This window comes from Neopelma chrysocephalum, unplaced genomic scaffold (genome assembly GCF_003984885.1).
Source record: "Neopelma chrysocephalum unplaced genomic scaffold, ASM398488v2 Primary Assembly neopelma1_23, whole genome shotgun sequence".
NCBI classification, from domain to species: Eukaryota; Metazoa; Chordata; class Aves; order Passeriformes; family Pipridae; genus Neopelma; species Neopelma chrysocephalum.
Genome location: NW_020897691.1, coordinates 7,159,128 through 7,174,450, shown reverse-complemented (window position 1 = coordinate 7,174,450; position 15,323 = coordinate 7,159,128). Strand labels below are relative to the sequence as shown.

Here is a 15,323-nt window from a genome sequence, read left to right as displayed (position 1 = left end):
GACATATCGAATCAAGCTCAGAAGACCCCATGTGAAGGTCTGTAGTCAGAGGCTGTAAGCAGAGTAATTTATTATCCCTCCTTCAGGACTCCCACTTCACAGGAGACAAGAACATCATCACAGGAGTATGACTGGCCCTTTTGAGTTAGGTCTCAAAGCAAAATTTGGGAAAACTGGAAAACAAACTAAGTGAACCAGAATAAAATATTTACTATTATCTCCACACAGTGAATGTTATATAGCTCTTCCCAGAACAATCTGGATCAATGAGAACACTTTTTGACAGAGTGGAGACGCAATGTTCTTTGGCAAAAGAATCAATCGAAATTCTAGCTCAGACAAAATAATTTTCCCGTTCAAGACCAAATTACGTGCTGCTGGCTGTAGAGCTAGCGTTCCTCTGCCAGGGTTAAAATTTCTGAAGCCTATCTGGCAGTATTTACAAGAAGAAGTGCTAGAGCACCATCAACAAAAAATTTTCTTGAGGCAGGGAAATGCTTCCACATTAGCGCTTCAGAAAAATAAGGCTGACCAGGAGATCTGATCCCTTTGAGCACGGTTGCGAGGGAACCCATAACCACAGCACCAGTGTTTTTCCACCCCTCTTTGCTGGCTCTCAGCAGCAACCATGAATAACAAGCAGGAAAAACAGAGGCAGGTTTTGAAGAGAAATGAGGGCGGGGGGGGGGGGGGGGGGGGCCCGTCTTATGCAAGAGTGGGTATAAAAGGGGGGGCAGAGTACCCCTCCAAAATTGCAAAGAGTGGGGCAACAGGAGAGCACGAACCTCATCGCTGAAGAACAGGTTTGAGAGGTCTATGTTTCTTTGTACCTTTATTGTGGCTGTTGCAGGGAGAGATTCATTAGGAAATGTGTGTGGGCCATGAGCTAGTTTTGCACAGGGGATGCCTGTAGGAACAGCCTTTCTTTCACCTTTGGTTCTTTGTTGCCAGAAGGCTTTTTGTCCAAGTTTGGCCCAAAGCAGGTTTTCTGGCACAGCTCTCTTTAGGGGACAAAATCCTCGGACAACAGGAGCTGAAGGGCAGGATAGAGACTCTTCTTTCTGAAGTCGAAGCTCTATCTTTAAGCGCACATTCATTCCTAAAACCATGCCAACCCAATAAGAAAAAAGCCTCACAACAGAATCCACATGTAGTAATTGGAATAATGCTCATGCACTCCTGCTTAAAAATGGCTCAGAAGTAAAATGAAAGACTAACTGTAATTACATCCTACTAGGATAAAATATGTTGTGGGTGTGGCAGGCTATGTTCTCCATAGTCTGAAACCTTCTCCTTTGGTAGAAACTGTTAGAAGATAAAAGACAAAGATCTAAGAAGTGCGCTAGTGTGTGATGCATCTTAATAGGGGAATATTAATTGAGTGAGCATAAGTGATTGGCAAATGAGGGGGGAGCTGTGTCTGAGCTTTGTAGTAGGGTGTGAACATAAGGTGAAATCAAAGGTTCTCCCTCATTACTTAGGCCAGCCAAATTCCCGGTTGTCTGAAGCAGGAGGAGCACTGTGGTGAAACCAGGACATTTCCTCATGAAACTTTTTTTCTGGAGAAAGCTGGGTATTATAATTTGATGACTTTATGGATGGGGGGAGGAGGGCCGGGAAGAGTGGGGAAGATAGAATTCTGTGCTTCTGAAGGGCATTGACAATTTTTTTTATTGACAGAAAACAATAGAACTGAGTGTGCAAACACCAGAAGAGACCCAAAGGTCAACTTGTCCGAAAAACCTGAGAACATTCAACTAAACTGAACTTTGTTTTATGGGACAGAGCCACCAAACCACCATGCTGGAGTTATTGTTCAGGTGCCTCCTGCTCCCCCTCTTCTGCAGGGCAACATCCCCTGCAACCAGGGGTGCCTGACTTAGGGCTGGTACCTATAGCAAAAGAAGACCACCAGCCGCAGCACAGCTTGGTCATGACCTGCAGGGGAGCTGGAAGTAGGAGATACCTGAACAACACTGCCCTAAGGGTGCTACAGCACAGAGGCATAATGATTTCAGGGAAAAAAATACTGTGGCTGCATGTTTTGTGATTTCCCCTTCCAGGGTTTATTGTCCCCAGCAAACATGTAAGTCTGGCAACTGTACTATATGTTATTAGCATCACTTGTAGCTTATTAGTCAAAGGCAATAATTCTTTTTAATAAGGATACATTTCAGAGTTTTACAGAACACAAAGTGCCCTTCACTGAAACAGCTGTCGTGTGTGTCCTGAATACAGAGAGTAACCTTAATACAGACAGTGTCCTCAGCCAGGCTGGGTTTGCCTTTTCCTTGTATTCAAGCCTCATCTAGGAGGACACAGCAGACCAGCTATAGCTCACAGACATGCTTGTGCACGCTGCAGATGCCTAGTGCCTCATGGGAACCCGCACGGGTGGTGGTGCTGGCGATACAGATTTGGCCTGTGCTCATGTCCCACCCACACCTCCCCTGGCCTCTAAGGGACCAGCTGTCTCCCCCAGCCTTCCTGCAGGAAGGACTCTCTAGGGAAGAGAGGAAAGAAGGGGGATTGCAACCTGAAATGTATCTTGTTCTCTTAACATTTAGCTGAACAAAATGCATTTTTCACAGAGGAACTACTTCTCCTATTGTCTATATACGTAGATGAGCTGCATGCATTTTATACCTGTCTGGAGATGGTACAAATGCTCAGGGACTGTTCTGCGGCCAGAAGCTTCCTTAACTGAGATGCTCAGGCAGCAAGAGGACAAAACACCTTGAATATTTTAAGCTGTTTGTTTAAGCCTTCAGTGCATGATAGCATCTCATACAAGTCTGGGCTCGGAACCACTTTCAGACCTCATTAGAGCAAAGCTAGTCAGTTTATTTAAATAAAAAGCAAGACTGCAGAGACTGAAATTTCCCATCTCTTTGGCATTAGGCACCTGGCACACAGCCCTTGGGCTGGCAGGACTCAGCTGTCTTTGTCTCTCCCTTATCTCCACCAGTTCCACTGGCCAGGTGCACTGAAAACATCTGTCTCTAGAGCCTCTCTCCTTGAACCAAACATGTAACTGGGCACTGCAGTAGAAATCATGCCTGACTGGCCCTCTAAAATTAAAGCACAGATGACAAATCAGCCCTACTCCTGTTAGAGCCGTGGGATTTTAATTACTAAGCATAACAGGGGCACTGAACGAGACCCAGTCTAACCATCTAAACATTATCCCTGTTTTGATTCAGTGTTAATTTGCTTAAAGAGGAAGAAGGGGCATACCAAAATTGGAAGAAAGTTTCAAAAGCAGCAGAAAGATCTCTAAATCCCACCCTTTGTGCCAAATAAGATTTGGAAGGCTGAGACTGAGAGAGATGAAATCTCTGTGATCCAGCTCTGGCAACCTTATCCATCTGGCTTTCATCTTCTTTCCAACACATTTTGTTTTGAAGAGGAAAAAGAACAAAGCTTTGACATTCTGGACAGATCAAGAGGGAAAGAAAGGGTAAAAATGGAGAGCTTAGTCACTTTACTCTGTAATAACATACATGCCTCACACACTGATGGGTACTGAGGCTGCAAGGTAGAGATTAAAGGTGATTTATCCAAGAAGACAAAAATCTGGTCCAACTGTACAACAAATATACGTACAAAGAAATCTGCATTCCTTTTGGTCTGGCATAAAATGAGCTATTTTCAGCTCCTGTAATCAGTTATTCTGCGTAGTAAAACGCCTGTGTCTGTCTTAGTAAATGTGTAACTGCAGGCTACACAGGTGTGCGGGGTCTGGTTAAAGGTTGTGTATCCATCCCTGGAACTTTCTATGCAGCTGGTGTTAAGCTGGGCTCAGGTTTCATTGGGCCCTGTCTGGCCTGAGCTCACTTTTTTCAGCCCCCCAGCCTGTGATGTAAAGTAGCTTTGTGCAATGCTGCTGCAGACATGTAGAAAGGGCCCTCTGGTAGAAAGGGCATAAATCCATCTGCAGTCACACCACCCCAGGGGGAAGAGGTACCGTGGGGAGCTTGCCTGAGGGGTAACAGTGTCGGAGGGGCAGCGGAAGGGCGACACACACCAGGACAGAGGCAAGTAAGCACTTGGATTTTCTTGGAATGCTAGTTTTCAACTCAGGTGTTCATGCTTTTCTGAAGGGCTTGGGGCTGTCTTCTTTAGGGAAATAAACCAGGCAGACTTTCCACAGATGGGCCTTAGCGTAAGTGGTGGCAGTGAGAACTGCTCCTCTTGCTTCCGCTCATGAGAAAAGAGCTGAACTGGGGGCTCTGGCAGCCGTAGGGAAGTAACCGCTGGGCACCAGTGGTGCATAATGGCACAGGCTGCCTGGGTGGCACAGAGTGACCCTCCCTGCTGCTGCCGGAAGGATTAGGAAATGCCTCATAAGAATTGTATATGGAGAGAACAGTGTGGGCAGTGCTTCTAATCTGTGGCTTTTTGGTTCATTTTCTCAAGCTGTCCCAATATCGAAAATGCATCACATAGTCTAGAAATTCACTAGCACAATGGATGGGCTGTCTGTGAAGATGAAGTTGGGAAGGCATCTTCAAAGATAAGCCATGAAGAAGCTCTGTCACACATGTCACCTGCTGCCAGCAGGGCTGGGGAGGCGAAGAGAGGACAGGGAACAGAGGGAACAGCAGCAGAACTGTACTGCCTGTAAAATAATTTAGAGGATGGGGTGGGACACAATGGGGTAGAACAATCCTTGGATGAAGGCACAGGGCCAGAGATCTACAGCAGGTTCTCCCCTTCATGGCTCTGGGGAGCAAACAGTTTCAGGCCTTATGTGCAGGCACTCTCTAGGAAGATGCTTAGACATCACAGCAGCAGAAACTCCATTTGCAAACCAAGCTGTTAGAAGAGTCTAAAGCCTGAGAATGTAGATGTGCACATGAGCAGACATACATACTTTGCAAGGTATGTCTAGTTGTCAAGCATCTGCACATCTCAGTTTTTGGAGGAGCAAGAGAGTAGTGATACTGCAAACTGGAGTATTATTAGGCATAAAACATTTGGGAACCCCTCAAGGGAATTAATATGTTTATACATTGCAAATCAGGCTGGGAAAGTGCCGGGTCTTGAATGGCTGGATTTAAACCCAAACACTTCCACCCTGTGTAAATTAAAGTGCTGGTGAGACAGACTGTGTCCTCTCAGGCTGCTGGAATTACAATATCTGACAGACTGGTGTGTCTCGAAATGTCTTGGAGACCGCAAGCAGAGCGCAGAGCTTCGGTGCTGACAAGGCTTATAGCATTTTGTCCATCCAATGAGCTCTGCAGAACTTGGAAAGGGCTGAAGAAGGTGAACAGAGCTGCAATGAACAAGAAATTACTAGTAGAATAAAAATACAGCTCTGAATAACAGAATTTTGGCCAATGATAAGTGTTATAGATGCATCATTTTCAACATATTTGGATTTCAAATACAGAAATTAGAAGTCATATACTGGAAATCCAAGAATGCTACTGCAGAACTATTAGTTATCAAAAAATTAGATATAGGAAAAGTGAGAATTCTAAAAATGTATTATTTGTCAGTGGCTATACCTGTGTGTGTCTGTTTATGTGTACCTATGACTTTCTCATTCCCAATATGCACTAGATCCTTTGTGCCAAAACACCAGTGACATCCATATACAGTGAAAATCTCTGCTTCTCATCAGGAAAAACAAGAGCAGCAGGTGCTCTTTTACTGCAGGAGAAGACTGTGTGTACAGCAGAGTTAAACTCAGCCTACCCCTTCTAACTCTGTACTCAGATATAGAAGGTGTTATGAAAATGGTTTCAGTGTTAGCCCATTTGTATAAGGGAGCCTGGAGTGTGTTTGCCTAGAAGCTAGAATGAATGTTTGCACTGGGCTATGAAAATGTAACATGCTTTACTAGTGCCAAGTATTTTGCTGACTAGACATACAAAGGAGGATTGTTCCATGTTTGGACCTTAAAAGAACTGGTTTCCAAACCCACTTCCTGCCTAACAGCAGGCAAATGGCTTAGCCCGTCCATGTGTCAGCAAGACTCAGTGTGGCAGTTTGCAGAGATAGCTCTGACCAGGTCCCAGGAACAAATGTTGTTGCATTATTATAATGTTTTGCAGAACTAGCACGCTCTAGTTTGCAGGCCTAACCAGCCTGTGCAACCATATTGCTTGCCATGCTAAATCACTGGGGTACTGCAGTGTGTAATGGAGTCACATCTGTGCTTAGCACTTCCCCCCCTGCTGCCATTGAAACTAGTGTCCGTCTCATCCTGGGCTTTTCAGGGAACAGAATCAGACTAGCCAACACTAAATACTGAAATTCCCGCCTTTGTAACTCCAATGCAGCACTAACACCTCATCCTGTGATTAAGAGAAACTGTACTTAAAACAGGCTGACCAATCTTTTTTTCTCCCCACTTTTTTTTTCAGCAGACACCGTGGAGGCAATTTTCCAATATGAATCTGGTAGCACATCTTCTCTGTTTGTTGGCTTGCCTTACCCAGGTGACTTGTGACAGGGTCTATGTCCACCCTTTCAATTTGTTTTCTTTCAACGAGAGTGACTGTGACAAGCCGGAAAAATTGGTTCAGGAGGGAAAGATGAAAACTATTGTCCCCGTCTCCATTGAGTCTCAAACCACACCTGCCTACGAAGATGACCTGAATGACAAAGACACTTTGGAACCCCTGAGCCTAAATGGCTGGGGGAAGGAGGAACCAGGCTACATGAAGGACTTGGTGTACATCCTGGGAGTGCGGTTTTACAGCACGCTGCGGAAAGCGCAGCAGGGCCAAAATGTGCTTCTGTCCCCAACCAGTCTTTACAGCTCCCTGGTGTCTTTCTACCTGGGCGCCTCAAACCAAACAGCACTTGATTTGCAGGGTTTGCTGGGACTTGTTCCCCCCTCTGGAAACCCTGACTGCACTTCCAGGGCAGTCGGAAGTAATTTCCTTTCCAGCCTGAGGACAATCGAAAGCCTCGTGAAGAGCAGGGATGAGGAGCTGCTCTTTTCCAAGACACTCTGTCTGTTCTCTGCCCCTGGAATACCTCTATTTGAACTGTTCATGCAGGACTTGCTCCACTCTGCTGATGCTTTCTATGCCCGAGCTGTTGACTTTACAAATCCAAGTGAGGCAGCGAAACAAATAAATGCCTTTGTGGAGGCCAAAAGCGAGGGCCAAAGCAAGTGCTTACTGACAGACATCGATCCATCTGCAGACCTGCTGTTTGCGGTGGACGTCCACTTGGCAGGTATGAGGCAGCACTGCTTATTTTGGGAGCAGGCTGGGTGAAGGACAGGCAGTGGCCCTTCTGCCAGGAAGGAAGCAAGGTCACTCCTGGCCAGTAGTGAAAGGGAAGGGCTCAGATGAAATGCTGGACCACTGCTCCCCACCACTGTGCTGGGGGTCCTGCCTGCACTCTGCCACAAGCCAGCAAGGGCAATGGGAAGGAGGTGGAGGGAGATGGCGTTGCAGAAATTTTTCTTGTCCAGGAAGCTAAGGATTAGGAAAAGTGTGGGAAGGTGCATGAGAGACAATTGCACAGCATTTCTGACTGCAAAGGAACTAAAAGTCATGAGACACCTCCATCAAGAATGATCAGGAAGTAGCTTTAAATGAAGCCAAAGAAATACTTTTCCCCAGAACGTGTATTTCCACAGGGGAGCTGGGGGTAGCAGGCCAGAGGTAGATACAAGTAAGGCTAAAAAATATAATGGACATGACTTGTCTAATGGCTGTTAAACATACATCTGGCTCAGGAAGCAACTAAACAACCTATCAATTATGGAAGCGGGGGAGAATATACAAATCTAGAAGAAATAAGGCAATACCTTAGTCACCTAGGGTCATTCCATGCTGCTGTCCCAGAAATTTCCCTGCACTACAACTGAGCCTTCTCTTCTGAGTGTAGATGCTTTCCAACATCCTTGTGACTCAATGCAGTACCAGAGACCACACACCTTAGATAGCTTACCTACCCTGTGACAGTATTTCAAATAAACTTGCAGTGAGCCCTGAGTTTCTGAGTGGGCCTCTACTCTTAAAGGTGGAGTTGTGGTGCCCACGAAATCCTTTCATGCCTCCATCTTCCTACCTCTAAACTGGATATCAGGTTTTCTTTGCCTTTCATGGGTGCTGTCATTACTTGATCCCAGCTCCTCAGGGAGCTGTGAACATCAGCTTTGTCTTCAGTGTAAGGTCGAGCATAGAGATGATACTGCAAAAATAATTCTTGTGTTACAGACTTGAACATGGTCATAAGATCAGTTTTCCTTTAGCAGAAAAATTTTTTGTCTTCTTCTGTATTGGAAACTTGCAATTTTTATTAGCTTAGGAACACATGCTTGAGGGTCTGAGTCACTGGCTCAGCTCTACTACCTTCTCTCTCTGAGAAGGGTACACTTGAGATGTATAGTCTCCACACATGGGATAGAGAAAATTGGCTCAAGAACAAATGAATTAGTTAAGCAACTCTCTTCTAATAAACACAGGAGATGACTTCAGCATTTTCTTTGTCTTTTGGTTGTGAAGGGGCAACCATGACAGCCAATGCTGTTACACTCAATATCCATCCCTATAGCTGCAGAAAGGCAAAACTATGTTTTTTTTCTCTGAAACACATGATATATGCTCCTGAGATGCTATTAACAGCCGTAGCATCAATAAAGTGACAGAAATCCATACAAGACAACAGCTAAATGTTCCAGTGGTCTCATCTGTTCTTCACTTGCACACATTTTTTTTCACATTTGTAGACTTGCTGCTGAGCAGGGCCTGCCATTTAGAATCCAATGCAGAACATCAGGCGCAAGTTTCACTGATAGACTTTATGTTTAGTTGTTTGGGTTTTTCCTTTTAGTTACAAAAGAATTACAAAGCAATGTATAAAAATAGCACTGTGGGTCTTCACAATCTTAAGCACCTGTACCTTCTCCTGGTTAAACTTTAACAGATAATCCTCAACAGCTTCAGTTTTAACTAGAAATTTGTTAAGATGCTTTTTGCTTTTTTTTTTGCTTTTAAGTAAGAAGCCATAACTTTCCAGAGAAAGTCATCCTCTCTTTAGGCTTGTCAGGCCAGCATGAAGCCTGTATTACAGAACATGGAGATCATCACCTGAAGCAGAGAGGTCCAATGTTTCTTTTCTGTACTCCCAAGTTAGTACTGCAAAGTACTCTTTTACCCTCCCAAGCTACATCTTTGCTCTGTGACTGACAGCCTTTTCCACTTCAGTTATCTTCCCTACAGTGTAGACACATTTCTTTTCTGCTCCAATGTGGTTGCTGAACGGTTGCCCAAACCCAAGGCTTCTTTGATGTCCTGATGTGAGAGATCTCACTGTAAGAAACCATTTCTTCCAATGTGTCAGCTATCACCTTCTATAGAAGGAAACAGTCATATTAAGATCTTAACATCTTGTAGAGCACTTTCAGGAGAGTTTGCACCACCCAGTTATACATTTGAGAGCACAGATGTCCAGACCCTCACCTAGCAGGGAGCCATTTCAAAAGCAGGGGTGCTGATTATCCATTGTTCACAACTGGCACAATGTTAAGGGACTCAGTCCCAAAGTCTGTAGCAGAGCTTTGCAATTCTGCAATATTTTCCCAAGATTACTTAAAAGGAATTACAGGTGAACATCTCTACTTCTTTATTCTTTGTTTTGCTTACACTTTTCCCATCTCTACCTGCTGCTTCTTTTGGTGAAGTTAGAGTAGGTAAAGGTGTCTAAATGTTCTTTTAATGCAAGCTCATTTAAGAGGCAAGTGTTCCTATGCAAAACCACTTACTACATATTAAATATGTTAGGGTCCAGCATTTATCTGGATTTATTGGAGAATAGATTAGTTAACAGTACAGCTGGACCAGCTCCTATTTTAATTAATATACCAATATTAATTACTTTAATGTAAGGAGTTCCTTTCTTTATTACAAAATATACATCTGTTTTCCTAATTCCCTAATTCCACCAAACAATTTTGAGATTTCTGATCTTCGCCCCCTCGCTGACACCAGTTGTTTCTTCAATGCTAACAGGATTATCTGCCTAACTGGGCAACAGCACAGATCTGTGGCAGTGAGCAGATAACATGTTGAAATGCAAAGCTGCATAGAAACAGTGGGAGGCGAGAGCAAGGCTTCCCATACTAGTGAACCAGGAAAGAAACTTCTGTTAAGGTTTAGTAAGTGTTCAAGTATGTCCTTTTTAACCTCTTTGGCTCAACCAACACTTTGGTGTTATGCTTACAACCTTCCCCATTGGTTTGTAAGATTGTGAAGGGTGAGACCTCAGGCAGAATTTGTGCTGTCTTCCCTCTCCCAAGTCCACCAGGCTGCCTGAGGGTACTCCTGCAGTAAGGGTTGGCCCTGATGGATGTGCTTCCAAACGTGCCATCATCACTGTTTGAGGGATGGAGAGGAAATCAAGCAAACCCTCTGCACAGGCCTCTGAGCCCTCTGGGGGCCACATGGCAGCCTGTGAGGAAGCAGACAGCCAAGCAAGCAGAAACACTGCACCCAAGAAAGGCCACAGAGCCAGTAGAAATACAGCAGCTTTGGTCACAGTGGTCCCTGTGCTATGATGCACCAGAAGACATATTAAAGGGAGGATATATATGTTTACAGTAGTTAAATGTGATTTTATACTCACAGTCCTTCTCTAATGCACAGCGTGTTGTTTTAAAACAAACATATATGCCAGCTAAGGGGCAGAGAGGAGGAGGAGGGAAGAAAAAGAAGAATCAATTTCTTCTTTCTCAATCTGTTTTTCAGTGAAGGTTAAGCAAGCCTTCCAGCTCAAAGAGCCTCAGGAGTTCTGGATGGATTCAAACACAAATGTCTTGGTCCCTATGTTGTCCATGACGGGGACATTCCAGTACAAAACTGATGCCAGTGGGACTTTCTCTGTGGTGGAAGTCCCCATCAGCAAGACGGCACTGCTGGTGCTGCTGCAGCCCATCAATGGCAGTGACCTGGAGCACGTGGAGTCCGAGCTGACGTGGCAGTCCTCAGCCTGGCTTCAGCGGCTGTCCCCAAGGTAGGGATGAATGGGTTTGGGGTCCACCACACGGGCCTGCCTGCTTGCTGACAGGGGTTGGATCCAGCCAGGGAGAGTTTACTACCGAACACAAAGAGAAACCCCTGCAAACCCTAAGGCCACACTTCAAGGAAGCTCAACTTTGGTGGGGCCTTTTACTTGGGGGTATTTCCAGGAAACAAGCAAGTACCTTTGCAGAGCTGACCCATGAAGTGGTATGATCTGGGGTTTAATAGAGTACCCAGGGTGAAGTTAGGGTGAGTTCACACTTGGAAATAGAAATAAGGCACCCACTGATGTCTGTCCCCACATACAAAGCACTTCTTGCAGCTGTTTTCACAGCTTCACCCATTCCCCAGGGCTGCCCAAACACCATGCTTTCACAGTGGAGAACAAGTACTCACTTGCCTCTCTCTTTCCCGCTCTTTTCTGCAGAGAAATTAAATTAACGCTGCCGGTGTTAAGAATAGAAGACAGCTCTGATCTACAGGAGCTTCTTGCAGATATGGAACTGCCTGCACTGCTGGGGAAGGGGGCAGATTTCAGTAAAATAAGCAACACCAATCTAACAATTGGAAAGGTACAGTACATATCACTGGCATTAAAAAAAAGCATGCTTCCTGCACAGTTTTAGCCTCATAAACTGAATAAATTTACCTAGAACAAAGGAGTCAGACCCATGTGGGGGACATATTTAGTAGGGGACTTGCAGTATGACTGAAATATGTGGATATTCCTTAGATTAATTTATCAGCAGCAATAGGTTTGCCCTAAACTACTTAAATTTCATCACTACAGTATAGAGCATATTCAAGATTTGAGTGCGCTAGGCCCTGTACATACAAATTAGACTGCATTCAGTACAACCTCCAGTTCAAACAGCTGGAGCACATAATAGAGGATGCAGCTACTGGGCTATTGAGGATAATCCTCCATCACTTAGGGACTACTCCCAGAAATCACAGCCTCACCTGAAGAAAGCTCCAGAGTTCAAGCCTCAAGGGGAAGAAGGGAGAGCTTAATTCATAAAAAGAAGGCATATTACATTCCAGAAGTATAATTTGAGTGCCTTTAATTTTATTTTTAGAAGGTGCCCCACCCTTGGAAGTTCTGTCAGGGGCTTCAAGATGTCCTGATTTTGGCTGGTAGTTAATTTTTTTCTGGTTAGTGCTATGTTTTGGATTTAGTATGAGGAAAGTGTTGATAATACACTGGTGTTTTAGTTGTTGCTAAGTCAGGGGAGGAATGAGTGAGCAGCTGTGTGGTACTTAGGTGGCGGCTGGGGTTAAACCATGACACAAGGGCAACAGGATTACTTACCACCCAAGTGTACAAGCAGTTGTACAGCTTTTTTGCATGTTACAGAACAAGTACTCCAGCATCTTTTTTAAGCATTCATGGAGTGTAATGTGCTGCTTACAGCTGATCTAAATTATCGATTGCTTCATGTGCTTTATAATTCACTCAGACTCCTATTTGTCTCTTCACTATCATGCTCTGGTGACTCTAGAGTAAACTTGTATGGTTTGCCTTACAGGTAATAAATAAAGCCCTTTTCAAACTGACCAGTGACGAAACAGATCAGGCAGAAGATCCTGCAGCACAGAAGGAAGATGGGGTGTACCTGGATGTAACGCTGAACAAGCCATTCCTTTTTGCTGTTTTGGAAAAGAAGTCAAGGGCAATGCTTTTCCTTGGCAGAGTAACAAATCCTCTGCATGAGGTTTAAATGCAAACACAGGGAATAAGAAAGGAAGGGAATGATGCCATTTCCCATCACCGTTTTCTTATTCATCAGCTATTTTTGTGATGTTGTTGAGTGCTCTACTTAGAGATGAAGCAGTTAGTGTTTGAAATACAGCTTTTTGAAAGCTAACACATTGCAGCATTTCACCCTCATTCATCAGTTTCATGTGAGGTGACACACTCTTCCTCCAGCTTCTCTTTTTATTCTCACTTTGTCTCCCTTTTGCTCCCAGCTCCCTTTTTTGATCCAGTGGGGCAGGGCAGTGTTTTGATGCAAGGCATCGACTTTAAAAAAACAGTTTTATAAGCACAAACAGCATTTACTATAGAAAGGTATAGAAAAGGACCTCTTCATTCTTTAAGAAGCTGTTTAAATTTTTTGTTTGGTCAGTTTTGCAAGAGAGACCCCCTTTTACATTACAGTGAAAATTTTGCAATTATACAAAGAAATTTCTAGCTTCATCAGCAACATTTTCCTTTGAAAAGCTGTCAACAGCACAGGCAGGCTTTGCTTGTCCCACTGAGACAAGATTTTTTACCTTGAAAGCAAAAACACGCTTAGAGGAAGTTTCTTCTTTCTGCAGCCCAGATGGATACATTAATTTCTTAACTCTATGGAAATGCTAAAAATAGGGCTTGGTAGCATTAATGAACTGTAATGGATAAATTCTCAGAGCGGGACAGAATTATCTCTGATTTTTTTAAGGGAAAAAAAAAAGGCCTACTATTCCAATACAGTTTCATTCCTTAGATTACATCCTAACCTGCGAGGCATTTATTACCGCCTTGTAGTAAAAAAAGACACTACTGGGTAGATCTCAGTTCTGTAAACTTTAACAAATCCAAACCATATGTTCTTTAAAAATAGCATTAATGGCAGTAATATATATTAGTATAAATAGTGGATGTGGTGCTGCTCCTTGTAAATAAAATTATTACAGTGGTCAAGTCCAACTCTTAACAGAGTTCGAAATATTAAAGTGGAACAACAAATTTTTAGATGACTCTTGAATTAGGAACTGAGGATTTGGGAGATAAACCTTGTTACTAAGGAAAGCCTCCCAGTGAAACAAGGATTTCCACCTCTCATCTCTAGATTTGTCTTTAGCGCTGATGGCATTTAGAAAATAACTGCAAACCTCTTGGGCATAAGATGTTAGATGCGTCCTATAGAGCACAGCAGTTCATTATCATCCACGGTGCTCCAAATGTCTATCTAATCTAAATGCACTAATGCCAGCAGCTTGCTATCAGTGATGTATATATGTGACAGATCCTTCTAGCTTAATGGAAAATGCTATGACATTATAAATAAAATAAAATAACACAAATCCCAAGAATACTAGGATTTCAAGTGCTATGATATAGCATCCATGTATTTATCCAATCATACTGTATGTATTTCAGATGCTCTAACATCTAAATATTGTACTTGTATTATGTACAGAAGCAATTAACTACAAATATATAGAGATGGATAGATGCAAATAAACCCACTTCTAAGTTTCTTTGCCACAGTTCAGTTGGGATTTTGCCCTTAACTACATCCCTTGTTCTGGCTTCTGAAATCTGCTCCAAGTCAGATTTATATTTTTAAGACAGTAAGTTGCATATTATCATGCAGTACAGCTAATGGTGTAGCTTTAAGCATGAAAGAGACAGCTTCATACTAATTAAAAAGTTCATGCTAATTTAAATGTTATCCCATTTACTCACTGAAGTCAGAAGGTAGCATCAGCTACAAATAAAACTTCAGACCACAAAATGTTCCATTTCTATGATAAAGATGGATAATACCAAAAGGAAGCCCCTGAAAACACTGATGGAAAGTTTGGGGCAAAATGCCATTACTCCCAGGCGTGGGCTGCATGCTCTGGGGACCCCATACCCTGTTCAGTGGTTACAGGCAGAAAAACCAACCAACCAATCTACCATCTACCAAACCAAACACACTTTTCTGAAAACAAACTTTGTGGTGGAGAGCACCTCTCCACTGAAACCCTAGAGAAGAAAAGGAAGAAGAAAAGGGCAGAAACAGGGAACTAAAAATATAGAACAGAACAAGCTCATTATTATTTATGGAAAAAGAAGAGTAAATATTCCACCATATTGAGTGATCCAGCCAAATATACATACTGCTAGTTATCTTTAGGTGATGAAGTTAAAACAGTCTGGTCTGCTGCTGCTATAACTTACAAAGTTGAGAATGCAGTTATCATTTTAGAGGAAAACATGCCGCTGCTTTTTCCCTCCTCAATATTATACAAAACCTCTTCCAGCTAAATTCCTTCCAGGATTAGAAAGGCATATCAAGTTTTCTAAAGGTCCTAGAATGGAAGAAGAAAAAGGCACAAAATCAAAGCTGCATTACTGTCATGAAGTGAAGTGCACTTAAAAAATTACCTAAGGAATAGAAGAAAGAGGATTAGTAGCAGAAGACACCTTCATTAGAACACACTTACTTACATGGTAGATCCTCTCCTCCTCACTGATCCACAGTACCTGAAAATGCTAAAATTCATTTTACCAAAGACAAAGCCAATTCACACCTCTTCTTTCTTTCAGCAGAGGTATCACATAAATTCTTAACT

The 15,323-nt window shown here is 43.2% G+C and overlaps 1 protein-coding gene across 4 annotated transcripts; it reads left to right on the top strand.

Annotated features, from left to right (window-relative positions):
* The first annotated feature begins 709 nt into the window (after positions 1 to 709).
* Positions 710 to 14,423, top strand: AGT (angiotensinogen). Of its 4 annotated transcripts, none has more exons than XM_027685716.1 (5): positions 710 to 803; positions 6,366 to 7,200; positions 10,722 to 10,986; positions 11,422 to 11,566; positions 12,524 to 12,862. In XM_027685716.1, exons 2-5 carry the CDS (start codon positions 6,405 to 6,407, stop codon positions 12,713 to 12,715), a joined length of 1,398 nt encoding a protein of 465 aa, XP_027541517.1. In that variant the 5' UTR covers positions 710 to 803; positions 6,366 to 6,404; the 3' UTR covers positions 12,716 to 12,862. The 4 variants fall into 4 exon arrangements, with proteins under 4 accessions (XP_027541517.1, XP_027541526.1, XP_027541500.1 ...); XM_027685725.1 differs by having other exon boundaries at positions 794 to 812; XM_027685699.1 differs by lacking the exon at positions 710 to 803 and adding an exon at positions 3,778 to 4,037 and having other exon boundaries at positions 12,524 to 14,423.
* The last annotated feature ends 900 nt before the right edge of the window (positions 14,424 to 15,323 follow it).